General features: G+C 38.0%; 1 protein-coding gene across 3 annotated transcripts in view; it reads right to left on the bottom strand.

Moving 5' to 3' along the window:
- Nucleotides 1-5,680: 5,680 nt before the first annotated feature.
- Nucleotides 5,681-23,052, bottom strand: part of SLC30A7 (solute carrier family 30 member 7) — a 72,726-nt gene continuing 55,354 nt past the window's right edge. The window contains exons 10-11 of one of the 3 annotated variants that reach the window (XM_010975121.3): nucleotides 20,285-20,434; nucleotides 5,681-12,084 (exon numbers count right to left, since the gene is read on the bottom strand). In XM_010975121.3, coding sequence (XP_010973423.1) covers nucleotides 12,037-12,084; nucleotides 20,285-20,434 — 198 coding nt within the window. In that variant the 3' untranslated portion in view covers nucleotides 5,681-12,036. The other 2 variants (XR_010382206.1, XM_064488765.1) reach the window with 2 other exon arrangements.

The following is a 23,052-nucleotide window of genomic DNA, read 5'->3' as shown; positions in this document are numbered from 1 at the left end:
TGTATACTTCCCTTCATGTGAAGTTTCACAACAGGCAAAAACTAATCAAAAGAAGACAGTGGTAGTGAAGAGGGGCTGGGAGGGGCCAGCAAGGAGCTGGGGTGATGGAAACGTTCTGTCTTTTGATTGCGTGTTGTTTGTATGGACACAAGTTCACTCAATTATATAGATTTAGGATCTGTGCATTCTTCTGTGTTAAGATTACCAGTTGAAATAGGGTATCCATTTAAGTTGAATTTCAGATAAACAACAAAAACTTTTTTTTTAAATACAAGTATGTCCCATTCAATATTTGGGAAACATTTATACTACAAAAAAATTATTTTCAGTTAGAAATTTAATTAAGTTCCTGTGTTTTTATTTGCTAAATCTGGTGACTCCGTATGTAATTTAACCTCAATTTAAATGAAAATGTAAAATGAAAAATGTACCCTATTCATCAGCAGAAAAAGGATGAACAATATTGTTTCTGGTCTACTATCATGAAAGTTCAGTGTTTTGGCAGTAAAAGTAGAAGCACTTAAACACTACATACATTTGGTTAATAGTTGTTAGCCCTTTAATACTATTACTTTTTAATGTTATTTTAAACTACCATAGAGTGAAACCACTCTCATATTCTAGATGCATAATAGTTCTATCACCCCCCAAAACCCTCTCATACTTTCCCTTTTTATATACACCCCTCTACCCACCTGGAAACCATTGAGCTGATCTTCCTCTACAGTTTTGTCTTTTTGAGAACCTCAGATGAGACTGGCTTTTTTCAGCAAAATGCTTTTAAGACTCATCCAAGTTACTGCATGTATCAAAAGTGTATTCTTTTTTATTGCAAAGTAGTATTCTCTTGTATAGATGCATTGCAGTTTGCTTATCCATTCACTTTTTGAGAGAGATCTGGGTTGTTTCCAATTTTTTGCAATTACTTATTATAGAGTCGTTAAAATGTTCACATACAAGTTTTCGTGTGAACATAAACTTTTATTTCTCTAGAGTAGATACCCAGGAGTGTGATTGCTGAGTCACATCGTAAATGTACGTTTAATTTTATAAAAAACTGCCAAAATGATTCCCAGAGTGGCTGTATCATTTTGCATTCCCGCAGGCAGTGTAAGAGTTCCCGTTACTCTGTATCTTTGTTGTGCTTCACATTGGCAGTATTTTGTACTTTAGCTATTCATTAGGTGTGTTGTATGTCATTGTGGTTTTAATTCGCTTTTTCCTAGCGACTAATGATGTTGAACATCTTTTCATGTGTTTATTTACCATTTTTATATCCTATTTATTGAAGCATCTGTTCATGCTTTTTGCCCACTTTTAATTAGAATTGTTTATTTTCTTCTGGGTAAGTTTTGAGTATTCTTTATATATTTTGGATACAATTTGTCAGATATGTGATTTGCAAATATTTTCTCCCAATTTTCTCTGTAGCTTGTCCTTTTATCCCCTTAATCATGTCGTTGGCAAACCAGAAGTTTTTCATTTTGTCAGTTTTCTTGTATGGATCGTGTTTCTGTTACCATGTCTAAGAACCTGTCATGAAACTCAAAGACATGTAGATTTTATCCTATGTTTTCTTCTAAATTTTTTATAGTTTTACAGCTTACATTTAGATCTACAATATATTTTGAGTTAATTTTTGTATGAAATGTGAGTTTTCAGTGAAGGTTTTTTTTGTTTGTTTTTTGCATATTCATATTCAACTGCTCCAAAACCATTTGTTTAGAAAGACTGTATTGAATTGTTTCTGCACCACGATAAAAAAATTAGTTGGCCATATTTGTGTGGATCTATTTCTGAACTCTTCTTGCTGTTCAGTCAATGTCTGTCTCTCTCCCTTCTATAATACCACATTGCCTTGATTACTTTAGCTTTATGGTAAATCCTAAAAACAGATAGTGTAATTCCTCTAATTTTATTCTCCTTTCCAAATTGTTGTATTTATTTCCTTTGCCTCGCCACATAAATGTTATAATGAACTTGTTGATATCTATATAAAGCTTGCAAATTTGATTGTAATTATTTGATTATGATGATGTGTCTACGTGTGGATACTTTAAGGTTTATCCTTTTTGGAGTTTATTCAGCTTCTTGAATCTGTAGGTTTATGTCACCAAATTCAGGAAGTTACCAGTCATTATTTCTTTAAATATTTTTTCATCACTGTGTGCATCATCACTGTATGCAGACTCCTCTGTTTCTGGGCCTCTGATAACAAACTGTTGAGACATTTCTTATTGTCCCTCAGGTCTCTGAATGCTGTTCATTTCTTTTTTTTTTCTTTCAATCTTTTTTCTCTGCAATTTAGTGTGCATAATTTTTATTGATATATATTTAAGTTTATTGACTCTTTCCTGTGTCTTCTCCAATCTGCTGTTGAGTTCATTTTGTATATTTTTATTTTGGTTACTATTTTAAAATTTCCATTTGGTTCTTTTTCTATATCTTCAATTTTCTGCTTTAACATTTGTTGCAAGATTATTTGTGATTGCTTGTTCGAGCATTTTTGTAATAGCTGCACTAAGTTCTTTGTCAGATAGTTCCAATGTTGATGTCATCTCAGATGGTATCTGTTGATTGTTTTTCATTTGGAAGTTGAAATTTTTGTGACACTTTGCCTGGCAATTTTGGATTGTAGCTTGGACATTTTGAATATTGTGAAATTCTGGGTCTTATTTAGATCCTGTGATGAATGGCAGTCTTTTTGTTTTGACAGATGACAAACCTGATTAGACGCAGGATGCAGTTACCAGTCCACCTTCTGTAGGCTACGGTTCCAACGTCAGTTCAGTTTTCAATGATGCAGTTCTCTTTGGTTCTGTCTCAGGTTTATGTGGCCCAGTCTGGGACCTAGGCAATCTTGGACCTAGTCAGTTGAATAGTTGTTCTGAAGATCTTTCAGTCTGCTGAGTAGGATCAGATCCAAGCATTAGTGATTTGAGAGTGAAACTTGAGGTTTATAATCAGCTTCATGGGCTTTGTTTCCTGAGCTCCTCCCTCTCCGTGAACTTACTGCTTCCTGGTTCCCTGGGCTCCCTTTTTTGGTCCTCTGGCCGGAAACTTGGGGAGTTCTGTTTACTCTATTCTGTTGCTCTGTGTCTCATACCTTCACAATTGGGCCTACATCCTGACCCATGTGGACAGGGGGACAGGAAAAAAGTAACAGGGGTTTGCACTAACCTTTTGTAATCATAGCTATCACACAGAGGAAAATTCTCCTCTCTCAGCTGTCGTTCTTGTGGGTTTCCATAGTTGCTGGCCACCACGACAGGGCTGTCTGGGGAAGTCTTTGGAAGCCAATGGGAAGTCTCTGCTTCAACTAATACAACTGCAAATGTAGTAACTTCTCCTTGTTTTGAAGTTCTGAGGAAATCAACATGACCTGTGTACAGATTATTGCTCAAGAGGAAGTAGTATGATGCGCATACGGGACAGATAACCCCTGTAAAGCTGAACAATGATCTGATCTGACTTAGTGCCTAAGGTGGAAAAACAGTGGTGGCTGATCAGACAGACCTTATTTTATTTATAATTTTAGAAGTGGTTACAATCTTTCAAGTGTCTAGGCCAAATGGCAGGGTTGTAATTGCTGTGAAATGGTACCTATGCTTAGATGTGAATCTTAATTTCTTATGTACAGTGTCTCCCTTTTAAAATACTATTATGTACCTGCAGTCAGGAAATACTTTGGGGAATCCTTTTGTTTTCATATAATTTTATTTTTAATCCATTGGCTTTAGTACTGGCTGCCTTGCAAAGAGTACAGTTGACTTTATTGATCCATACAGAACCATTTTTCAAAGAGGGGCTAAATTTCATATTAAAAGCATAATTCATTCATTTTTTTCAACACATTTTGATTGCTTAAACCATGCCAGACTTGATGTCTTTGAGTTTTGTCACACTGTTATCATTATTACTCATCTGAGTTATAGATATTTATTAGATAAAGTTGAATTGTTCATTTGCACGTTGGTAGCATGTGCTAAGACTGAACTTCATGTTAGATTGTTTTTAAAGTGTGGAAGTGGGGCTGGATGAGCTGACAGATTGAATGAGGTAGAATCCTATCCTGGCATGTTTTTGTTTTTGTTTTCCCTCGTACAGAATGAAAAACACTAAATTGCTGTCATTCTATCTACATCTATTGGACCTGCTTGCTTCTCCCTGTCTTTGCTGTTTCTCTGGTCTAGAGTAATGGAAAGTATTGTGGGTAATGAGATTGGATAATGGAGGGGGGGGGGGAAGCAGCATTATGAGTTTCTAAAGTCATTCAGAGGAAGCTGTATTTAATGAGCATTTAGAGAGCCACTCAAGTTTCTTGAGCTGAAGAAGTAGAAGTGGAACCTGGGAAGCTTGCTTTGTTACTATAACACAGGATGGCTTCTGGGGGGAAGGAAGCAAAAAGTCTAAAGAAAGGTTGGGTAGTGAACTATGGTAAATGACTTGCCTAAACCTGTGTGTAAACAGAAGAGGCTGATCTAAGGGGAGGTTGATAGGCCACTGGAGGCTTTGAGTGGGCCAGGGGCTAATTCCAGAGAACACAGGAAAGGCGGGGTCCCTGGCAGGTGTTCTGGCTCTAGCAGGTCAAAGTCCACTATGCAGAAGGGCCAGCCGAAGGTAATCAGGAAACCAAGATGGGGAAATGTTTTAAAAAGGCCTGGACAAGAGTCTGATTCAGCAGAAATTCCTTGTACTTCCTGCTTGAGGCCAGAATTGTTTGTGTGGTGTGTTGGGGGTGTGTGTGCCGGAATGGAGGTGGTCAGTTCCTCAGAGTGACTCTGCATACAGTTACCAGTGGAGTCTCGGAGTAGGGAGTGGGAACGGTGAATTTCAAAGACTTCCAAGGAATGAGGAGGACTTTGCGATAGGGGATTCAGGAAAAGGGAAGTAAAGGCAATGTTTAGATTTCTAAGAATACTGTAAGGAATTCTGACAGAAATTGGCAGTTGAAAAGAGACTTGAGTGGGAATGATAAACGTATTTTTCCTCTTTGTTGAATTTGAGATGCTGGTAGTTCTGCCGTGGTTGTGACAGGAAGTCATCCACCTACGGCCTTTGATTAAACCTACAAATGAGGGAGGAGTGAAGCTGTATTACTGGGAGCTACAGAAACGGTTAGGAAGGGCTTGGAAGCAGCACATGTAGACCTCCTGTAAGATATTTGACAACAGACACACTGAGGACAAAGCCCCTATTGTGGGGCAGAGACTTATAGTAAGGAAGAGGCTGCTTTGATTGGCGTTATATTTGGTGGGAAGAGTGGGATCTGGGGTCTTGTAGAGAAGTTGTTTTAAAAAAGAATTTCTTCTGATTAGAGGAAAAAAATTGGAAGGATAACGGAGGCTCATGTCAGATGCTTTTGGTCTTCATTTCTTAAAGCTGAGATCATAGAGCATGAACTGAGAGAACAGTTTGGGGTTCATGAAACTATCTGGAAATAAATACTTTGTGAGACTTGTTTCTGAGGTAAAATGATGAATAAGAGGATCCACAGTGAGGATTTTCACATTAAGACATTTCCAGTCTCCTACCCTCTCCTCTCTCCTGATGAGCTCTGCTGGTTCCTGGCCCTGAGAATCATCCTTCTTTCCTTTTCTTTCCTTAGTCCTCTAGACTCTATTCTAGAAATTATTAAGTTCACAGTGTTCTTTTCAGTTCATCAAACTAGTAGACACAATTCAGGTAAAGACTTTTAAACAGAAATTTTATTGGAAGAATTTTGATACATTGTTTATTATTATTTTTAAATACATCTGAGGTTAAACAAAATATATACATGAATGTCTTCAAGTAGAAAAAAGTGAAATATACATTATGGATTTGTTGTGTTATTCTTAGGCAAATCATAATTGCTGACTTTAGCATATTCAAACCAAATTACAAGTTTTTGACATTTGATGTGCCAACCTAGCCTTGTAGTCACACATTTGTTTAGAAATGTTTTGATGCCATAATCTTCACCAAAGGATCAAACCCAAATTCAAACTTGGCCATATTTTTAGAAACCATTAAAGACAGGAAGGCAAAGTGTTATAGGGGTGTTCAGAATAAACCAAGGAGGGATTCGGCAATTTTTCATTCGCAGTATTTCTGATTTTATTAAAAGACCCATTCCGTTTATTGATCAAACTCACAAACATTCAGGCAAAATATCCCTTGAGCAGAAATATCACTGAATTTGCTGTTATTAGAGGAAGCAATGAGAGTACTTGGCTAACTCTTGACAAGATATGTCTGCTTCAAAGTAGAATCTTCATTGAACTTAAAATTGATGTGTGACATACGATACATAAAATTCAAAGACTGAAATTCAAATAAAGCTTTTTTCCCCCCACTAGTGAAAAGGGGAAGTTTTACATTGGCAGCAGCAATGAACAGAGATGCAAAATCAGAATATAGAGAAGCTCTGCTAAAAGTTAATATTTAGAGGGGAAAGAGAGAAGATTAAAACTATCTTAGGAGTATTTAAATCACTTAATGAAATACATGTTGTATTGTTTTTATAGAAGTACCTTCAAAATACACCTTTGAAAGAGTTTGGGATAAATGAAATAGAAAGGATGTTATACACAGATCCCTAAATGGCGATTTTTCATAAAAACAAAGGAGAATGTGGTTTCTCATTTGGCTACACAAAATATAAAAATTCAAGTGACCCAGGTTCCACACTCCCAGTTCTACCAATTTCCTGTCCAACAACATGCAAAATGTAAAACGTCTCTTTCTCTATACTCCCACTGTTCCTGTATTAAAATGAAGGAACAGCTCAGAGGGCTACTTGAAAATACAATGGCCAAAGTGACTATAAAAAGTTACATTTGTGCAAAGATGCCAGAGAAAAGCTGAGATGTCTCCTGTAATAAACAGCAAATTATGGTTTTAACTGTCCCCATCCCTTACTTTTGTATCCACTACTGTCTACAATGTTTACTGAGCATGTAGGTGCAGATTCATGCTAAGTTTGGTGGTAATAGGAATTATGAGACAAACACATTCTTTTTTACAGACTCCATCATGATCAGAATTTCAAATACTACATTTTCAAAGCCATGGGAAGAGTTCAAAGTTAAATGTTATTATTAAATGCACAGATTACTACTGATTATGAAACAGAGTTCTTTTTGAAAAGGTGTCTGAAAAGGGGTCGATAAAATGTAATGCTGTGAATCAAATCCTATGTATTCCTCTCATGCAGCGCAAAGTTACTCACACTTCTTGGAAGACAGCTCCCCCAGAACTAAGTTAATGTCTGTTGGCCAGGAATTCGGTTTCTCTTTACTCACACTGGCACCCATGCTGAGCCAAGTATCTTTCAGGCAGTTTACTCTGAGTGTCAAGAAAACCTTTTACTATTTTTTTTAAAGGGTTTAAAACTGCTTAAGGGAGCTCTGATTGCTCTTCTTGGCCTGCACAGTTGAAGTACAGTGGCAAAGGTAATGAGCAGAGAAGAGCATCCAAAGAAGGAATGAGTCTAAACAATGTATTTATAACTGTTCCTCTCTATCAGTTTTGTCACGGTGATTGTTCCCTGATTTTACAGGAGAGTGTGTTTACATCTGCCACAACTTCTTGGGCCTTTAAATCATTGTAGGATGATGTACAAAACCAGAGTGGTCATCAGAAAAAGCACTGGATTTAGAGTCCGCTCCACCACCGGCCGGCCCCCAGTCAGGTCTTTTACCTTCTCTTGAAATAGCTTCCTCATCTGTAAAATGGGGTTAAGAATTCCTTCCTCACAGGAATGTTGGGAGAATCAGAAGAGAAAACATACCAATCATAAAATCATGCAAAACTTTGTCTTTATAGACTTGTGAGGACTTCAAACGTGGTAACATGAAAAAGGCCATACAAAGAGCATGACACATACTTAATGGTAGCTAAGCCCTACCCTTTCTTTCTGTATACTTTGTAGTTAGGAAATGATTAAACATAAACCAAAGACACCCTCATCAAAGACACATCGATTTGACCTTGAAATAGAACTATACTTCTTTGCAAATACATTTTTGATGTATAATTCTGCATTGTTATTTAAGTCGGGCTTGACTCTGTGGTAGAGGTCTGGACCACTAAGGCTTGTGGGCAATCACGTCTTGCAACAATCTGCCTCCGTTAATAAAAGTTTTAATGACTGTTCTTTCAAAGAATAAAGTAATTTCCCTTTTACCAAAGTTCTTTGAACTGGAAAATGATTTGTTTTGAAGATGGTGATAGAAAGTTTAACTTTCTCAAGGTAACATTTTTATGAAGAGTTAAAAGTTGCAGTTTAGCCTTTGGGATTCTGGTAAAACTTCAAAAGTTTACCCTATTAAAATTTTTATTTTGTTCTAGACAACGTCTAATGCCCAATTTTACATGCCTCTGAGAATGTCAACAGTTCAGAAGCTCTCCAGTGACTGAAAACTTAACATACCAAGAATGAAATGATATGACCTGTGCACTAGTCTGGTTTCTAAAAAGTACCAATTCACAGAATATAAACAAGACAAAGAAACTAAGCAATCCTTAAACTGGATTTAGCCTCGGGCAATTAACAGAAAAATTCACTCACAAGTTAAAAGTATCCAATGCACAAATGTCATTTTTTTAAAAAGTCAGGAACTGGTTTCACAAGAGTAAAAAAGTAAAAAAGAGTAAAAAAATTAATTATATCTTTCATAAAGAATACTATGGAAATAATATTTGAAACCTTATAACTAGCTATGAAAAATAAGACAATAAAACTCCATTTATAAAGTGCCTTAATGTACCAAAAACAGAGGTCAGATGTCCTTTATTTAAAAATGCTTCTTCATCACATTTACAGAAAGGCAGATTTTACCCTGGAGATGCAGCACAGTGGAGTAGAAAGAACTCTCGACTTGGAGTCAGAAGACCTGCATTCTGGCCTTGGCTTTGCCCCTAATTATCTCTGTGACCTTGAGGAAATGACAGCATTTCTGGGCTTCAATTTTCTCATCTGTAAAATGAGAGGTAGGACACGACTGCTTCTAAGGACAGTCTCCTTGGATGTTAAAGCAGTGAATTATTTTTGTTCTTAAAATGTTTTGTTCTTAAAATCTTATGTTGCTACCATATTCATAATAGCCGCAAAACTGATTATTCCATAGTCGGCAAAAACATCGGTGAGCTCCGGCCACCTGCATCTGGAGTCAGTGATTTGGCTGCTTTACAAACGTGCACAGGAGTCACAGCAGTTTGGCTCCTGGTGGAGAGGAGGGGGCTCTGAGGAATGCCAAAGCCCTCCAGACACACGGGAACTCACAGTGCTAGCATCTGGCAGCACTTCCTCCTGCCTCTGTGTCTGCAGAGGATGGCGAGGGGTGACAGCGTGAGGGACACCGAGCTGCAGACACACTGGGCGCTTCCTCACAAAGTGCACAGGGAGTCACAGAGGGCAAGCCCTCTGTCCTCGTCAACACAATCTACATTTAAAAACACGAAACTGGTATAGGTATATTTCTGTTTGGGAAAGTTTATTTGGCTAGGTAAACTTTCCCGGAGCAATACAAATTTGTTCTCCAGAGAATATTTTGGTTTTTAAAATATTAGCAAAGTTATACTCAGAGGCTTTTTTCCCCCAAGAGTTAGCCTAACAACAGGGACATCTAAATTTATTTTGTAAGAATAATCAAGTAGTATTTCTCAGTGAAATTATCTACCTTAGCAATACATCTGTGCCGAGAACACTGATAACACAAGTATTTTCCTAAGAGTGAGAAAAAAGTTGCTTTTTCTCACACTCATTTTTCTTCCTGCTTAAACATACAGGTTTAAGAACATTTAATTAAAGCATACATGTTAATGCCAACCTGACATGAGCCATCCATCTCTTGTAACAGGTGCAAAATTAGAGTTTCATATCGGTCAAATATTCTATATATACTCTATCCCTTTATCAAAGAAAACAACCATCCTCATGCACTTGTGTATTGAAGAGTGTAGCTAGTAAAGTGATGCATACTTTGACAAAAAACTTCACTTGGAATGGAGGGCTCAGTAAAGACAGAATTGGATCTTCAAAACGCACTGGTACATTTTACAGGCCAGTGCAAGCATGATCTCCGTGTGTGAAATATCAGCACAATCCCAGATAATTAGTTTTTAAAGGCACACATCCCAAGTCCCTGCCCTCATCTAGAGCTGTCATTTCCCACAATATGCCAAAACCTACAGAACAGCCCAGGCTTCTATCAGGCGTGTATGGATGCAGACTTCCAAGTGACTACTGAACACTTACAGTGAGAAAGCAGTACCATTATCAGGACATTCCCTTTATGGGTCCCTCCTAAAACATCTTAACAGTTGTTTCAGTTAAACACATTCTAGTGCAGGAATTCTGAGCTTTAGAACTGCCTGGCAGTAAGTAAAAATGTTTTGAAAATACTACTTAATGTGCAAAAAGGAGACTACCAGCAGCTCATGGCAATCTGCAGCAGTTTAGAAAAGCATGAAGAAAGGAGCCTTAGTGTCCCTAACACAGTGTAGGTCAGAAATAGGGGAAAAGATACTCCGAAACGTAGACAAAATCAGCAGTGACTTCTGTCACATCAGTGAAAAAGTGCTTATTATTGATCTACATTCTAAATATTCATTTCCATCCTGCAGGGTTTTTCCCCCAACAATTTCAATTTTTCCCTTTCAGTTAAAAGGGAATATACATTGTGACAAAATGAAGTACAATGGGAAAATGTCTAGCTAGATCAATATTTCTTTACAAAACAGAGACTATTTAAACAGAGTTCGTTCAAGCACTTATCTCAAATTGCAATTTTATTTTTCAAATACACAAGAACCTAGGAATCAACTTATTTATTAACTTCTAAGATACCTGTGTTAGGAAGAGTTCGATCTTACCACATTTACTCTGTACCTTCAATACTTCAAACTCAATAAAACGTGGCTTTAGGATCCTGAAAGCAACTGTATTTGGGAAGCACTTGCAAAGGAAAACAAATTGTATGATTTGGCATTTGAGGATGAAAAAAACAAAACAACATCGTCACCACCATTGCTGCCTTCACTCTACATGCCTTTTTCTTCCATTAATAGGATCTATCAAAACAGCAAGGACAGATACAGGGACGTTTACCATAGACACAGCAGCTTTTATAGAAATTTAGAATTTAGCAGATGTTTTAAGTAAGTCAAAAACACCCATCTTTTGCTAAGTTTTGAAAAGACAGTCCACAAAATAATTTAATGTAATAACTGAATTTGATTTAAAAACCAAAGTAACACCTTTTATTTTTTGATGGGAAAAAGCAATTAAAGGAAAAATTTTATATATCTAAACCTATGCTAGAAGTACACAAAAAAGACATCTGTATACATTACTAACAAGAGTCTTATTTTGTACAGATTACAGAATATCCATTAAAAAAAAAAGACATATACATGACCTTTGATGGTACATTTCTATGCTGGCAAATACATTTTCTGATACAAAGGCACTTTGAAAACCCAATATGGTTTGGTTCATAAGTTTGCAAGGTACAAACAATTTTACAAACGTATGATTATACTGAAGAACGTCAACAACTGTGACATTACATATAAAACAGTATTCCATTTCCTTTTTTTTTTTTTTAAATAACACTGGTTTTGTGGGAATGAAAGCAGTGGTTTCCAGCAGCTTCAGTGAAGACATCCCAGATGATTAGAGGCCCACAGTCTGAATTTCTTACTGGCTAGGATGAGGGGCGGGAGGGAGGGCATTCGAAACAAACAAACGGAAGAAACAAATAAACAGAATATGATACCCTGGAATAAAACCAGAAACCTCAGAAATCGAAATGGTTTGGAGGGAAGAGCACAAAAGACAAGACCAAAAGTCCAGGAGAGATCCTGTTAATTCTGACCCCTTGGCTGTAAACTCCTGGCTGAGCACAGATGCCTGGCTTCCCCTGGTCTGCTTGGTGCTGGGGAGCTGTAGTGATGATTTCTCTATTTTAAAAAGCTAAGTACAATGTTTTGGGTTGTACAGTACCAGAAAAATTAGGTCCCCCAAAAAGCATAATTTCTTCTCATTCATTACATGGCCGCAAAGTCAATCTGTACATAAAGCTGTCTCACTCCAGCCTGAAAAAGTTTTAAAAAAAAATTAGAAAAATCAAACAAACCAATAACAGACTATACATTTCAGAAAAGTAGTAGGAAAAAAAAATCTCTCTTTTTTTTTTTTTTGGAAAGGGAAGAATTATTTTTCTCTTCGGTCACTGGGAAAGAATTCTCCACTTTTCATCATAAAATGCCAATTACTTTATTTTAGAAACAAATATATCAATAAACTGCAAAAGAGATTCTCCATTTACCTCCACAAAAGATGGCTATGCTCCTGCATGCCGCGCCCAAGTGAATTTCGGCAAAACGAGGGCACCCACCCACCATGGTTCTGCCAGAGAACAAGAGCACCACAGCGTTGACCAGCTGGCTACTAAAATCACAAATCCATCAAGTCTGAATCTTCCCATGACAAACAATTTGTAAACATTCAAATAAGCATAACCATCTATTGGTTACTGAGTGGCTTTACACTCCGACTCCTCTCTTCAATTTTGTGTGTGAACTTGCTACTCAAGGACACTGCGCTTACAATGCCCCATCTCTCCTCCATTATCAGTTTTTCCTTATTTGCTGCCTGCAATTCCTTTTCTCTCTTTTCTTGACCCCATTTCAACCAAACTTTTGCTGCCAACCACTTCCCTAAACTGTCAAGGGCACCTCTAAATTGCTCAGACCAGCCACTGATCAATTCTCAGTCCTCTTCTTTGCACTTGGCCTAGCAGCAAGGACCCAGGTGATCACCTCCTTCTGTTGAAACACTTTTTCTTCTCTTGGCTTCCAGAGAATACTCACTGGTCGCCCTTATACCTCACTTATCAGTCTTTCTCAATCTCCTTTGCTGGTTCTTTCACCCTCTCTCTGAACACTAAACACCAAAATACCCAAAGGCTTGGTCCTCAGACCCATTCTTTTCCTATAGTTGTTCCCTAAATTATCTCACCCAGTAACCAAACTTTCAGTACCATCTACATAGTCACAGCTTTTGTAGACTGGAACCTATTTACCATCTATGTGACCATTCTACTTGGATGTTTTGACAGTTCTACCTGGATGTCTGACAAGCATCAAAACACAGACAAATTGAACACTGTTTCCTCCCCTCAAGCCTATTGAGTCTGTATGTCTACAGCTCAAGTCCTTCTCAAATGCTGCAACTTAAAGGTTTGTCTTTCTTTCTCACACCCAACTCATTAGCAAAACCTGGTTTGCCTTATCCTCCAAAGAATGCAAATCCAGAATCTGATCACTTACCTCACCTCCACTGCTATCCCCAGCCCCAGTCACTATCATCTCTTGCCTAGATTTTGTAACGACCTCTGATCTAGTTTCCCCTCTTCTACCTTTGGTCTGTCTCTAAGAGCGAAACTACAGCAATGTCACTCCAGCACTCAAACCCTATGCCAGCTTACCTTCCTTCGTCCTTAGCCCAGAGTGTGGCCTTACTGTGGCCTACAAAGCTGCCCTATGACCTGGCCCCTGATTACCTCTCTGATGTCATCTCTGACTCCTCTCCCTCTGTTCACTCTGTCCCAGCCACACCGGACCTTCTGCCTGGAACAATGTGCCTTGAGATAGCCTCATGACATACTCCCTCCCTTGTCACATCTCAGATGTCAGTTAGGTTTACCCTGACCACCCCATATAAAATGCATTCAGTTCATTCATCCAATAAATACGTTTTGTGCATCTGTTGTATTCCAGGCACTGCTCTGTCTCCTGGGAATACAATAGTGAACAAAATAGGTTTAAAAAAAAATCCTTGCCCTCATGGAGTTTATAAGCTATTGGGAGCTGGGGAGAAGAGGAGATGATAAACAAGCAAGTAAATATAGTAACATCAGATGATGAGACATGCGTATCTAAATAAATCTATCTTCCTATCTATCTATCTACCTACCTACCTACCTACTATCTATCTACAGAAAAAAACAAAGCTTAGTACAAGAGATAGTAAATGCCTCAGCAACCCCAATCTCCCTAGCCTGTCTCCCAATCTATAATAATCACTTTCTAATATATTGTAAACATTTTTTGCTGTGATGCTGTTTACTTTCACTCTCCAATGACAACATACTGTCTCCAAGATAAAAGATTTTGGCTATTTTTTCCCTGCTGACTCCCAGAACGTCAAATAGTGCCCAGCACACAGTAAGTAGTCAATAAATATTTGTTGGAAGAACTGAATCCTACTAATTTCCTTCTTTTAAGTAAAAAACAATTTTTTAAGATAAAAGCACACCATCAGTTACAATAAGCACCCCCTGATCAGTGCCAAGAATGGAAGGTAAATTACAACAGTTAAGAGAAAGAAAAAAAACCAGTGTTGGGGATAAAATAATACTACTACTTGTTTACAGTGTTTTCTAGGTCTTCAAAGCATCACTTTCTAGCATGGCTGATTTTCTAGCATTCAAGTTGGAGGGCTCTGCCCAGCACCAATAAATGCCTAAGGACTCAGAACTGCTCTGATGGAATAAGAAGCTGGATGGATCCAGTAGCTTCTTCCAGCACACAATACCTCTTAGCTTTTTTGCCTCATTAAAAAAACAAAACAAAACAAAGCAAAAACTTTGCCATGGTAAAGTTCAAGTTCTCTGAAAATACACATAGTAGCACACACCCCTCACACTATGTTTGTGGCAGAAAGACAGAACTTGGTTATCTATATGATTTTGAGCTAAAAATTAAAACCAAATCTCAGTTTTCCTCATTTTAAAAGTGTTGATAAATACCAACCCTATTTATCTCACAAAGTTGTTACATATATTCATCCAGCATTTGACAAATATTTAATAAATCCTTGCTACACACCAGGCACTACTGTAAGGATATGTGTGAAGACATGAGACAAGAGTTTAATGCCACAGAAAACTATAAAAACCAAATTATGATTGATTACAATTATATTTGATTTACTCAACCCAGATGGTGCCTAAGTAACTGTACTTAGGAACCCTTCTGCAAAACTCTTGTATATCTAACTTTGAGAGAAAACAACTATTGTCCAAATAAATTGGCTTAACTTCCTTTCTCTTTAACAAAATTGTTAGTCAAAGAAAAATGGGCAAAATAAGTTGGGCTCCCATTATTATCTCTGCCTCTCTCCTGAGCCCCAGACAGTGAAGATGGTAATAAGAAATGAGGTAGCCCAAGGCAATAAAAAAGAAAGGAAAAACAAAAAGGCTAGATAAATTGATCTTTGCATAATCATGAGTTAATTAGTCAAGCTGATATCTTTTCCCTCAGGCCTTACTGCTTACACAAAAGCTCAGTCTAACAGAGCAAGCCATTTTGGTTCATCCATCTGTCCGGGTGGGGACAGCTTCAAGTTTTCCAGCTTCCCATTTTCCCTTCTCAATTTCCTTCAATGGAGAGAGAAAAGTGGAATTTCCAAAGACTCCTCTAGTCAATCACTTATTTCTGAATGCAAACTCTGTTTCTTATTCAGTTTATTCACAGGACAAAGACATGACAAATACTCCAGCAGATCAGAACAGTTCCATTAAATATTCTACCACTGGGACGACACTAGGACTCAGAGGCTGGCTGAGGCTTGTCCTCAAAAAAGTGAAAACCATACAATACTCGTTGTGTCCTATATTCTGAGAATAATGTATAAACCATAATTCAGAGAACACTTTAAAATTGGAAAGACAACTAGTTTCTATGCTCCTAAGAAAATAAGTGTTAAGCTGATGCTGTAGACTCAGGACATTTTCAATAAATATTCATCGTTGCGGAAAGGAAAACAAATCAGCGGTAAAAATTTAGGAAAATAAACAGGAATATGGCTATAGAAAATTACCAGTTTGTTTGTAATCTCTACCGAGTCTCAAACACTACAGAAACTTTCTACTTTAGTTTTTGATTGAAAGTATAATATTAATCTTTATCCCGTAAAAATGAAGTTGTGAAAAACTGCCTTATTCTTCCATGTGAAAATAGTCATCTCGGAATTAGGGAAACAGGGACTGAATATGATGAGATTACAAGCCAGGGAAGAGTACCCTGGGTCTGGGCTCCTTCTTCCATACACGGGGGCCGATACCACCTGCCTCGGGAGGCTAGGTTAGTGTGTGGGGTGCCCATCACAGCGCCCGGCACGTGGCGGGCTCTCAGTAGAGGCCGGCTGCTGCGGCTGCTGCTGCTACTATTTCAACTGCCATCGCCCCACCACGGAACACTTAAACCTTGTGGATTAATTAAAAATAATCAATACTTCTAAAAGATTAAACCTCCTCTACAAACAGGAAAGAAAAAGGAAAAGGCGGGACAGTAGCTAGCCACCGGGACAGGGGAGCGCGCGTCTCCGGCTCCCCGCGCTCACCCCCAGCAGACATGGCCAGGCTGGGTGAGGTCTGTGGTCGGAGGCGGGACGGGATTACGAACGCAAGAGAGCAGTGCAGGTGGAAGTTTCTGAAGCTTGGGGGGCTCCCATTTGGACCTGTGAGGAGGCTTTGGTTCCTTCCTGCGTATCAGTGTTAACTTCTATTTTGAGGCTAGAGAACAGAGCACAAAAAGCTGAAGCAGGAAGCTGGGGGCTTAGGACTTAACAGGCATAATAACAGAAACAGGCAGAAGAGGAGAAAAAATAGAAGACATCAAGGTAGAAGTTCTATCGGAAAGTAAATAATATGCATCGGCTTGACTGTCTTTTGCACTTTGTGGAGGGTAAAGAACCCCAAGCATATTCTAGATTTTTCTTCCAACATTATTTCTAACAAAAGTGTATCAAAAAAATTAGCAGATGACATTAGCCAGTTTAAAACAAGAAACACAAAATGATAAACTGCCTTCTTAAGCCAGTATCCCATGCTCTTTTCCTGATCATATATTAAACATAAATAACACGTTTTCTATTTCATCAATTCTCACATGATAAATCATTTCTAAAAAGCCAGTGCAAGGGGTGAAAGGCAGAAGAGAACTTTTTCTACACCAACAAAAACCTTGCAGTTTGAAAACTGGATTATCGCTTAACTAATCATCGCAAAGTAATCTAAGTACTGAAGGGACTTGTACCAATTCACTCGTATGGCCCTGTATCCGTGATAGCAAGCCAACTGCTCTAGCCATTAATGATTAAGTGATAACTATGGAAAATGAGAATAAAAAGACATGCCTAATATACAGTTCCAGAATAGTAGCAAAGCTTGTAGTTTTACAATCAAAATAAAAAGTTACATTCCCAACCTTTGTTAATCTTTTCAGTTTAAAGTTATCTCCACATACATTTTAACAAAAACAACTTTTTAACCAAAGTCATTTAAATTCTAATTTAAGACCAGCTATGAGAAAAATACTTTAAAATGTCAGAGAACCATAAAATATAACTTGATATTGAGAAAAATCCTTCTTTTGGTCTTTTGGAACTAAAGCCACCAGTATTTCAAATCTTTCTACAAGAAATATACTTACAGCATTAGTGTAATTTTTTTCTCAAAAAGGGAGCAATTTCAGTTTTATTACTTTTGATAAGTAAAATCTATGATTAAGATGTAATTTAGAATTTTAAAAAATATACACAAATTTTAAGCTTCATTTCCTAAACTGAAATGTTACTGCAAGTCCTAGGATCTACTCATAGCACAATCAACATGCATGACTTGGGTATAAGCAGGGAAGGAGAATTAATTTAAAATGTTCAATTTTGCATATGTTAGAACTAGAACAACTATCACAAAACAACTTTACAATCATTAAACGTATGGAATTTAAGTCACTGGAAGGGTGACTCCCCTCTCCCTGCTACGAAAACTGTGCTGAACCACTTTCACGGCAAGCCTAGAAGTCCCTGGTCTCTGCAAGGAATGAAAGAAAGCTGGCTTGACCTTAGCTGATAAAAAGGCTTAAAATGTTTTTAGGGCTTAAAATTTTCAAACCCCAAATACCAGTTTCCAAAACCAAAGAGGCAGCTGAATAAACTTTCAACTTCAGCCATTTTAAAAGCCAAGATTTCTAAGGTTACCAGAAGCTCCCTCCACCTACCTCAATTACAACTTCAGCAGTTCTAAGCACGCAGCTGCTTGCACATTTCTAAACCTAAAAACTGCATTCCTCTTCAGAGGGAAAATTATGACTAAGGGCCAAAGTCTTAGGACAGTATGAGGTGTCCTAGAGGTGAACAGAAGCTCACACCGTGAGGGTGGAAGGACATGGTGTTAAACAGGGGAAAATCGAAGTTAAGGGAGAGAAAAATTATCCAGAAATGCAGTGAAAAGCAAGGGAATTGCTAGCCATGCTCTCCTTTTTACCTCTGAAAAACAGAGGACACGTGAGAAGGATTCAGACACATTGTGGCGGTTTGCATGCTTCATTATGAAACTCATAATGGTTTAGACTAAGTCTTATAGTGTCTGTTAAGAAATGACTTAGTTCTTAAAAGTCTAGAATAAATAAGTGGTACCAGTATATTGTTTTGGAGTAAATTATGTCTCACTGTTGCCTATATTGTAAGATTCTTTCCAGTAATTATTCCAAAGGAATATAACCATACATTTCTCTTTATTAGAGGAGATTAATTTCCGCTAAGGTCTTGGATTTAAACTCTCTTTCTCTCTCTATGATGCTTAGAAGGGTCTTTAAGGCTCTAGAGAGAAAGTAACAACTGAACTGGACCTTTACATTAGAGGAGCATTTTTGTTAATAATAATATTTATAGTATTTAATTTATTACAGTAAATAATATTTACAGAAAAGTAAATAGTCTGGTGGGGCTGGCATATGAAGTCCATGGCAGTGACTAATAGCAGGAGAGAGGCTTGAACGGTTCATCGGGTCATGCGAGAAAGTTTGGGCTTTATCCTGGTAGCAATGAGGAGCTAGCTACCAAAATTTTTATTTTTTTAACTTTTATTTTGAAAAGATTTAAAGTCAAAGGAATAGCACAATAAATACCTCTCTAGCCATCACCCATATAAGCCACTGGTTAACATTTTGCCACATTTGCTTTATTTCTCTATGTGTGTATTTATCTGTAATCTTTCTACTTTTGCTGAAACATTTGAAAATTAGACATCCTGCTACTTGGAGACGCAATCCTTCAGCATGTATCTCCTAAGAATAAGAGCTTTCTTCCATGACCGCAGTACCATCACCACACCCAAGAAGTTTAACACCTATCCAATTATATGAACTATTATGTAGTCCATTTTCAAAATTCCTGATTACCCAATAATTTCCTTCGTGGCTGTTTTTCCCCAATCCAAGATCCAATCAAGGATCACACGCTGCATTTAACTGTTTCTTCTAACTAGAAGAATCCCCCATCGTTTCTTGTTTTCCTTTCATGACATGGACATTTTTTAAGAATCCAGGCTAACAGCCCACAAGCTGGGTTTGTCTGGTTGTTTACTAGTGACAGGATCCACGTTAACCATTTCTGGCAAGAGTACCACACAGGTCATGCTGTGTACTTCCCACTGCGTCACATCAGGAGGCACAGGTCAGTTTCTAAGCACAGACTTTTAAGGCATGGAATCAGTTTCCTCATTAGATGTATGTGTCAGATAATTTTGGCAACAGTGCTGGCATCTAGATGTTCTTGCCAAATATTTCCGGCAAATCAGACCGAAAAAAGAATTTGTGGTCTTTCTCTGTGTCCTCGGATATTCCTGACATGACATTCTTATTCTCCCAGTATATATAGAATTACATAGAAATTGTTTTTACTTTATCAGTCACTGGCTATGTCAACTCATGAGGGCATAAACATTAATTGATATAATTTGGTTGCAGACATGCACTCACTAATTCATGGTTCCGCATATAGTATTAAGAGAAACTCAACAGCATATTAAGCTATTAAATCACACAGAAGTAGCTATGGCTTGCTATCAATAAAAATGTGAACATAGTTTGTTTTCAGCTAAAGCCACAGACAAGGCATTATTCTTATTCTAAATGCTATTTTAGAATTCCTAGCTTCAAACAGCATATAATGTGTCTTATGAGGAATGTACAGTAGAGGAGAATCTATTTTTCTTAAAGGAGCTCAAATCAGTACAAGGATGAGTAAACAGGACCAACTTCATTAAGAGTATTAACTAAAATAAGGATCTCCCAGATTTGACTCTGTGGTTGAAAAAAAACTTTTATGCTTATTTCATAGTGTAACATAGATATGTATTTTATATGTTAAATAGCAAATATTTTTAAAACTAGTAGATACAGTAAATGCCAAGACCCTTAAAAGAAGTTAGTAAAGAAGTCATACCTGAGTGAAAATATTATGCGTTTGGCTTAAAATCCATCTAGCATCAGCATCGGGTGCCACTAGTAATTTCAAGGTGCCAACATACACGTCAGAACACAAGGTCCAGAAGTGCTGCTCTTGTAAACTGTAAACTCCTTGCAACTGCTGCACCTAAAATATTAAAGAGCAGATATTCACATCAAATCAAGCATAAGTGTAACATCAAATCATGGACGGATTCCATCCTCTAGGGAAAGAAAGCGGGCGGGGGTGGGGATTTGAATTGATTAACAAATGCCTACTGAATACTTATTATGTGCTGGTAAATATAAATGTGTTTGGGAAATATAAATGAACATGTACCAAAACCTGCAGGGCACAGCTGAGAGGGTGCCTAAGGGACATTTACATTTTCAAATATGGTTGATCCCAGGAACAACACAGGGGGTGGGGATGCCAACCCTCCCCTCAGCTGAAAATCCAAGGATTCAGCCAACCGTGGATCATGTAGTACTGTGGTATTTACCACTGGAAAAAACAAAACAAAACAAAACAACCCATGTATAAGTAGAATGTGCAGGTCAAACTTGTGTTGTTCAAGGGTCAACTGTAACACCGATCAGAGGACAAATATAAACACAAATGAGCTAAGAAACCAGGAAAAGAACAAAGTCAACTCAAAGAAATAAAAAAGAAGGAAATAAAGGACAGAAATCAATGATCCAGAGATTTAGAAATGACAGAATCCACAATATCAAAAAACTAGTTCTTTGAAAAGATTAACGAGCTGGAGGAGTCAGTGTTTCATAATGGCACCGTATTTTGGACAGCACAATTATTCAGTGTACCACTGTTGCAAACCACAGGACCCAGGGAAATAAATGCCAACATATACCCTTCCCCAACTCATGTGACAACAAAAAAGGGAGGGATAGCTCTAAGTTCTTCCAATGGCTCCTTCAATTTTCTACAGCCTTAGGTTGAGAACCACTCTGACAGAGGTAAAAAAAAAAAAAAAAAAAAAAAGAAAGAAAAGAACATGCAATTAAACAAATTAAATTACAAAATTAAAGTACAAAATGAAAAATGAGAACAACTACAAACAACAAAGATTTTAAAAACCATAAAAGGGAATACCATATGAATGTATCAATATATGAGTACACAAAGGATTACAACTGAGTGGAATCCAAACACTTCTCACCATCTTCACTGCTATCAGCTTAGTGGAAGCCAGCGTTATCTCTGGTTTAGATTATTATAATATCTTATTACATGGTCTGTTTCTAGCCTTGCACCTCTTCATCTATCCTCAAAACAGTAGCCCAAATGAGAGCCTGTTACTTTAGGTCAGATGCTTTCACTCCTCTGTTCAAAATCCTCCAGTGCATTCCCTTCTCACTCTGAACAAAAACCATGCTCTCACAATGACTTACGTGGACCCATGTCATGCAGCACCTCGTTATGTATCTTGTTTACCTCCTCTCCTGCCACTCCTCCCCTTGCTCCCTGTTCTTTAGCTACAGTGGCTGAAAAGTCAGGCACATTCCTGTCTCAGGATATTTGCTTTTCCCTCTGCCTGGAGGGTCCTTCCTTCCAGATTTCTGCATGGTCTAGTTTATTTGGGTCTTTACTTAAATGCCATCTTCTCAGGAAGCCCTTCTGCTGTTACCCTATCTAAAATTACAGTTTGTTTTTTTTTTTAATTTTTACACTTCTCTGTTTTATGTTTCAGCACATAACATCACACACTACATTATTCATTTATGTTATTTATATTGTTTATTGCCTGTCTCCTCCAGCAGAACTCAAGTTCAAAAGGGTACAGACTTATTTTTGATATTTATGTTTTGTGTCCTCAGTACCTAAGACAGTGCTTGGCCCAAGTAAGTGCTCAGTAAGTAGTATATATATGTGTATAAAATAAGTAAAAACTCAATTTTGGTGTCTGCTTTGGCAGCACATACAGTAAAATTGCAATGACATGGAGGTGATTCGCGTGGCCCTTGGGCGGAAATGGCACGCAAATTCATGAAGTGGCTTGAACTTGATACCCCTCCACATTTCTCTGAATAGCATCCTCACGGAATGGTGTGCTGTTGGTGAAACAGCCACCTGGCTGAAGAGGCTTCTTCTACCTCCACAGAACTAGCCGTCCAGTACAGGCTAGGAAGGATTCCCACAGAAACTGGCTTTAACTTCCCTCCAGGTAGAACATGCGGGGAGAGGGCAGAGACAGACGAAAATCCACGTTGCTCTTCCTCCTCCGACAGCGCGATACACAGAAAGAGCATGAGCTTTGCAGTCAGTGACACGGACTAGAGCCCTGATTCCGCTGCCAGCGTCTGTGACCTTAGATGAGTTACTTAAATTCTCTGAGCCTCAATTTTACTCAGTTTTCCTAGGGAAAGAAAAATGAAACTTACCCTGTATGGTTAATGTGAAGAACAGAGAACAAATATGCAAATCATTTAGTATAAGGACCAGCTTATAGTCGGCATTCAGTAAATTGCCCCTTTCCCTTCCACAATTATGCTGTCCTACCTCAAAATCATAACCACAAATGTCAGATGGGCAGCACCTTCCCTTCCCTATCTCAAAAAAAACTATTCTACACCTCCTCCCTTTCCCCCTGGTCTCCTATTTCTCTGCATGATTACACTGCCTTATAAATCACGGAGAAAATAGAAGCACGCAGACAGTCCCTTATCCTGCACCACCAAATCCACCAGTCAGCCCTCATCCACGTCACACCTTCTGCCTTCCCTCAGGGGATACAACACTCCTGG

Source organism: Camelus dromedarius, chromosome 9 (assembly GCF_036321535.1).
Source record: "Camelus dromedarius isolate mCamDro1 chromosome 9, mCamDro1.pat, whole genome shotgun sequence".
NCBI classification, from domain to species: Eukaryota; Metazoa; Chordata; class Mammalia; order Artiodactyla; family Camelidae; genus Camelus; species Camelus dromedarius.
The sequence above is the reverse complement of the archived record's forward strand: the minus strand, read 5'-3'. Positions and strand labels throughout refer to the sequence as shown.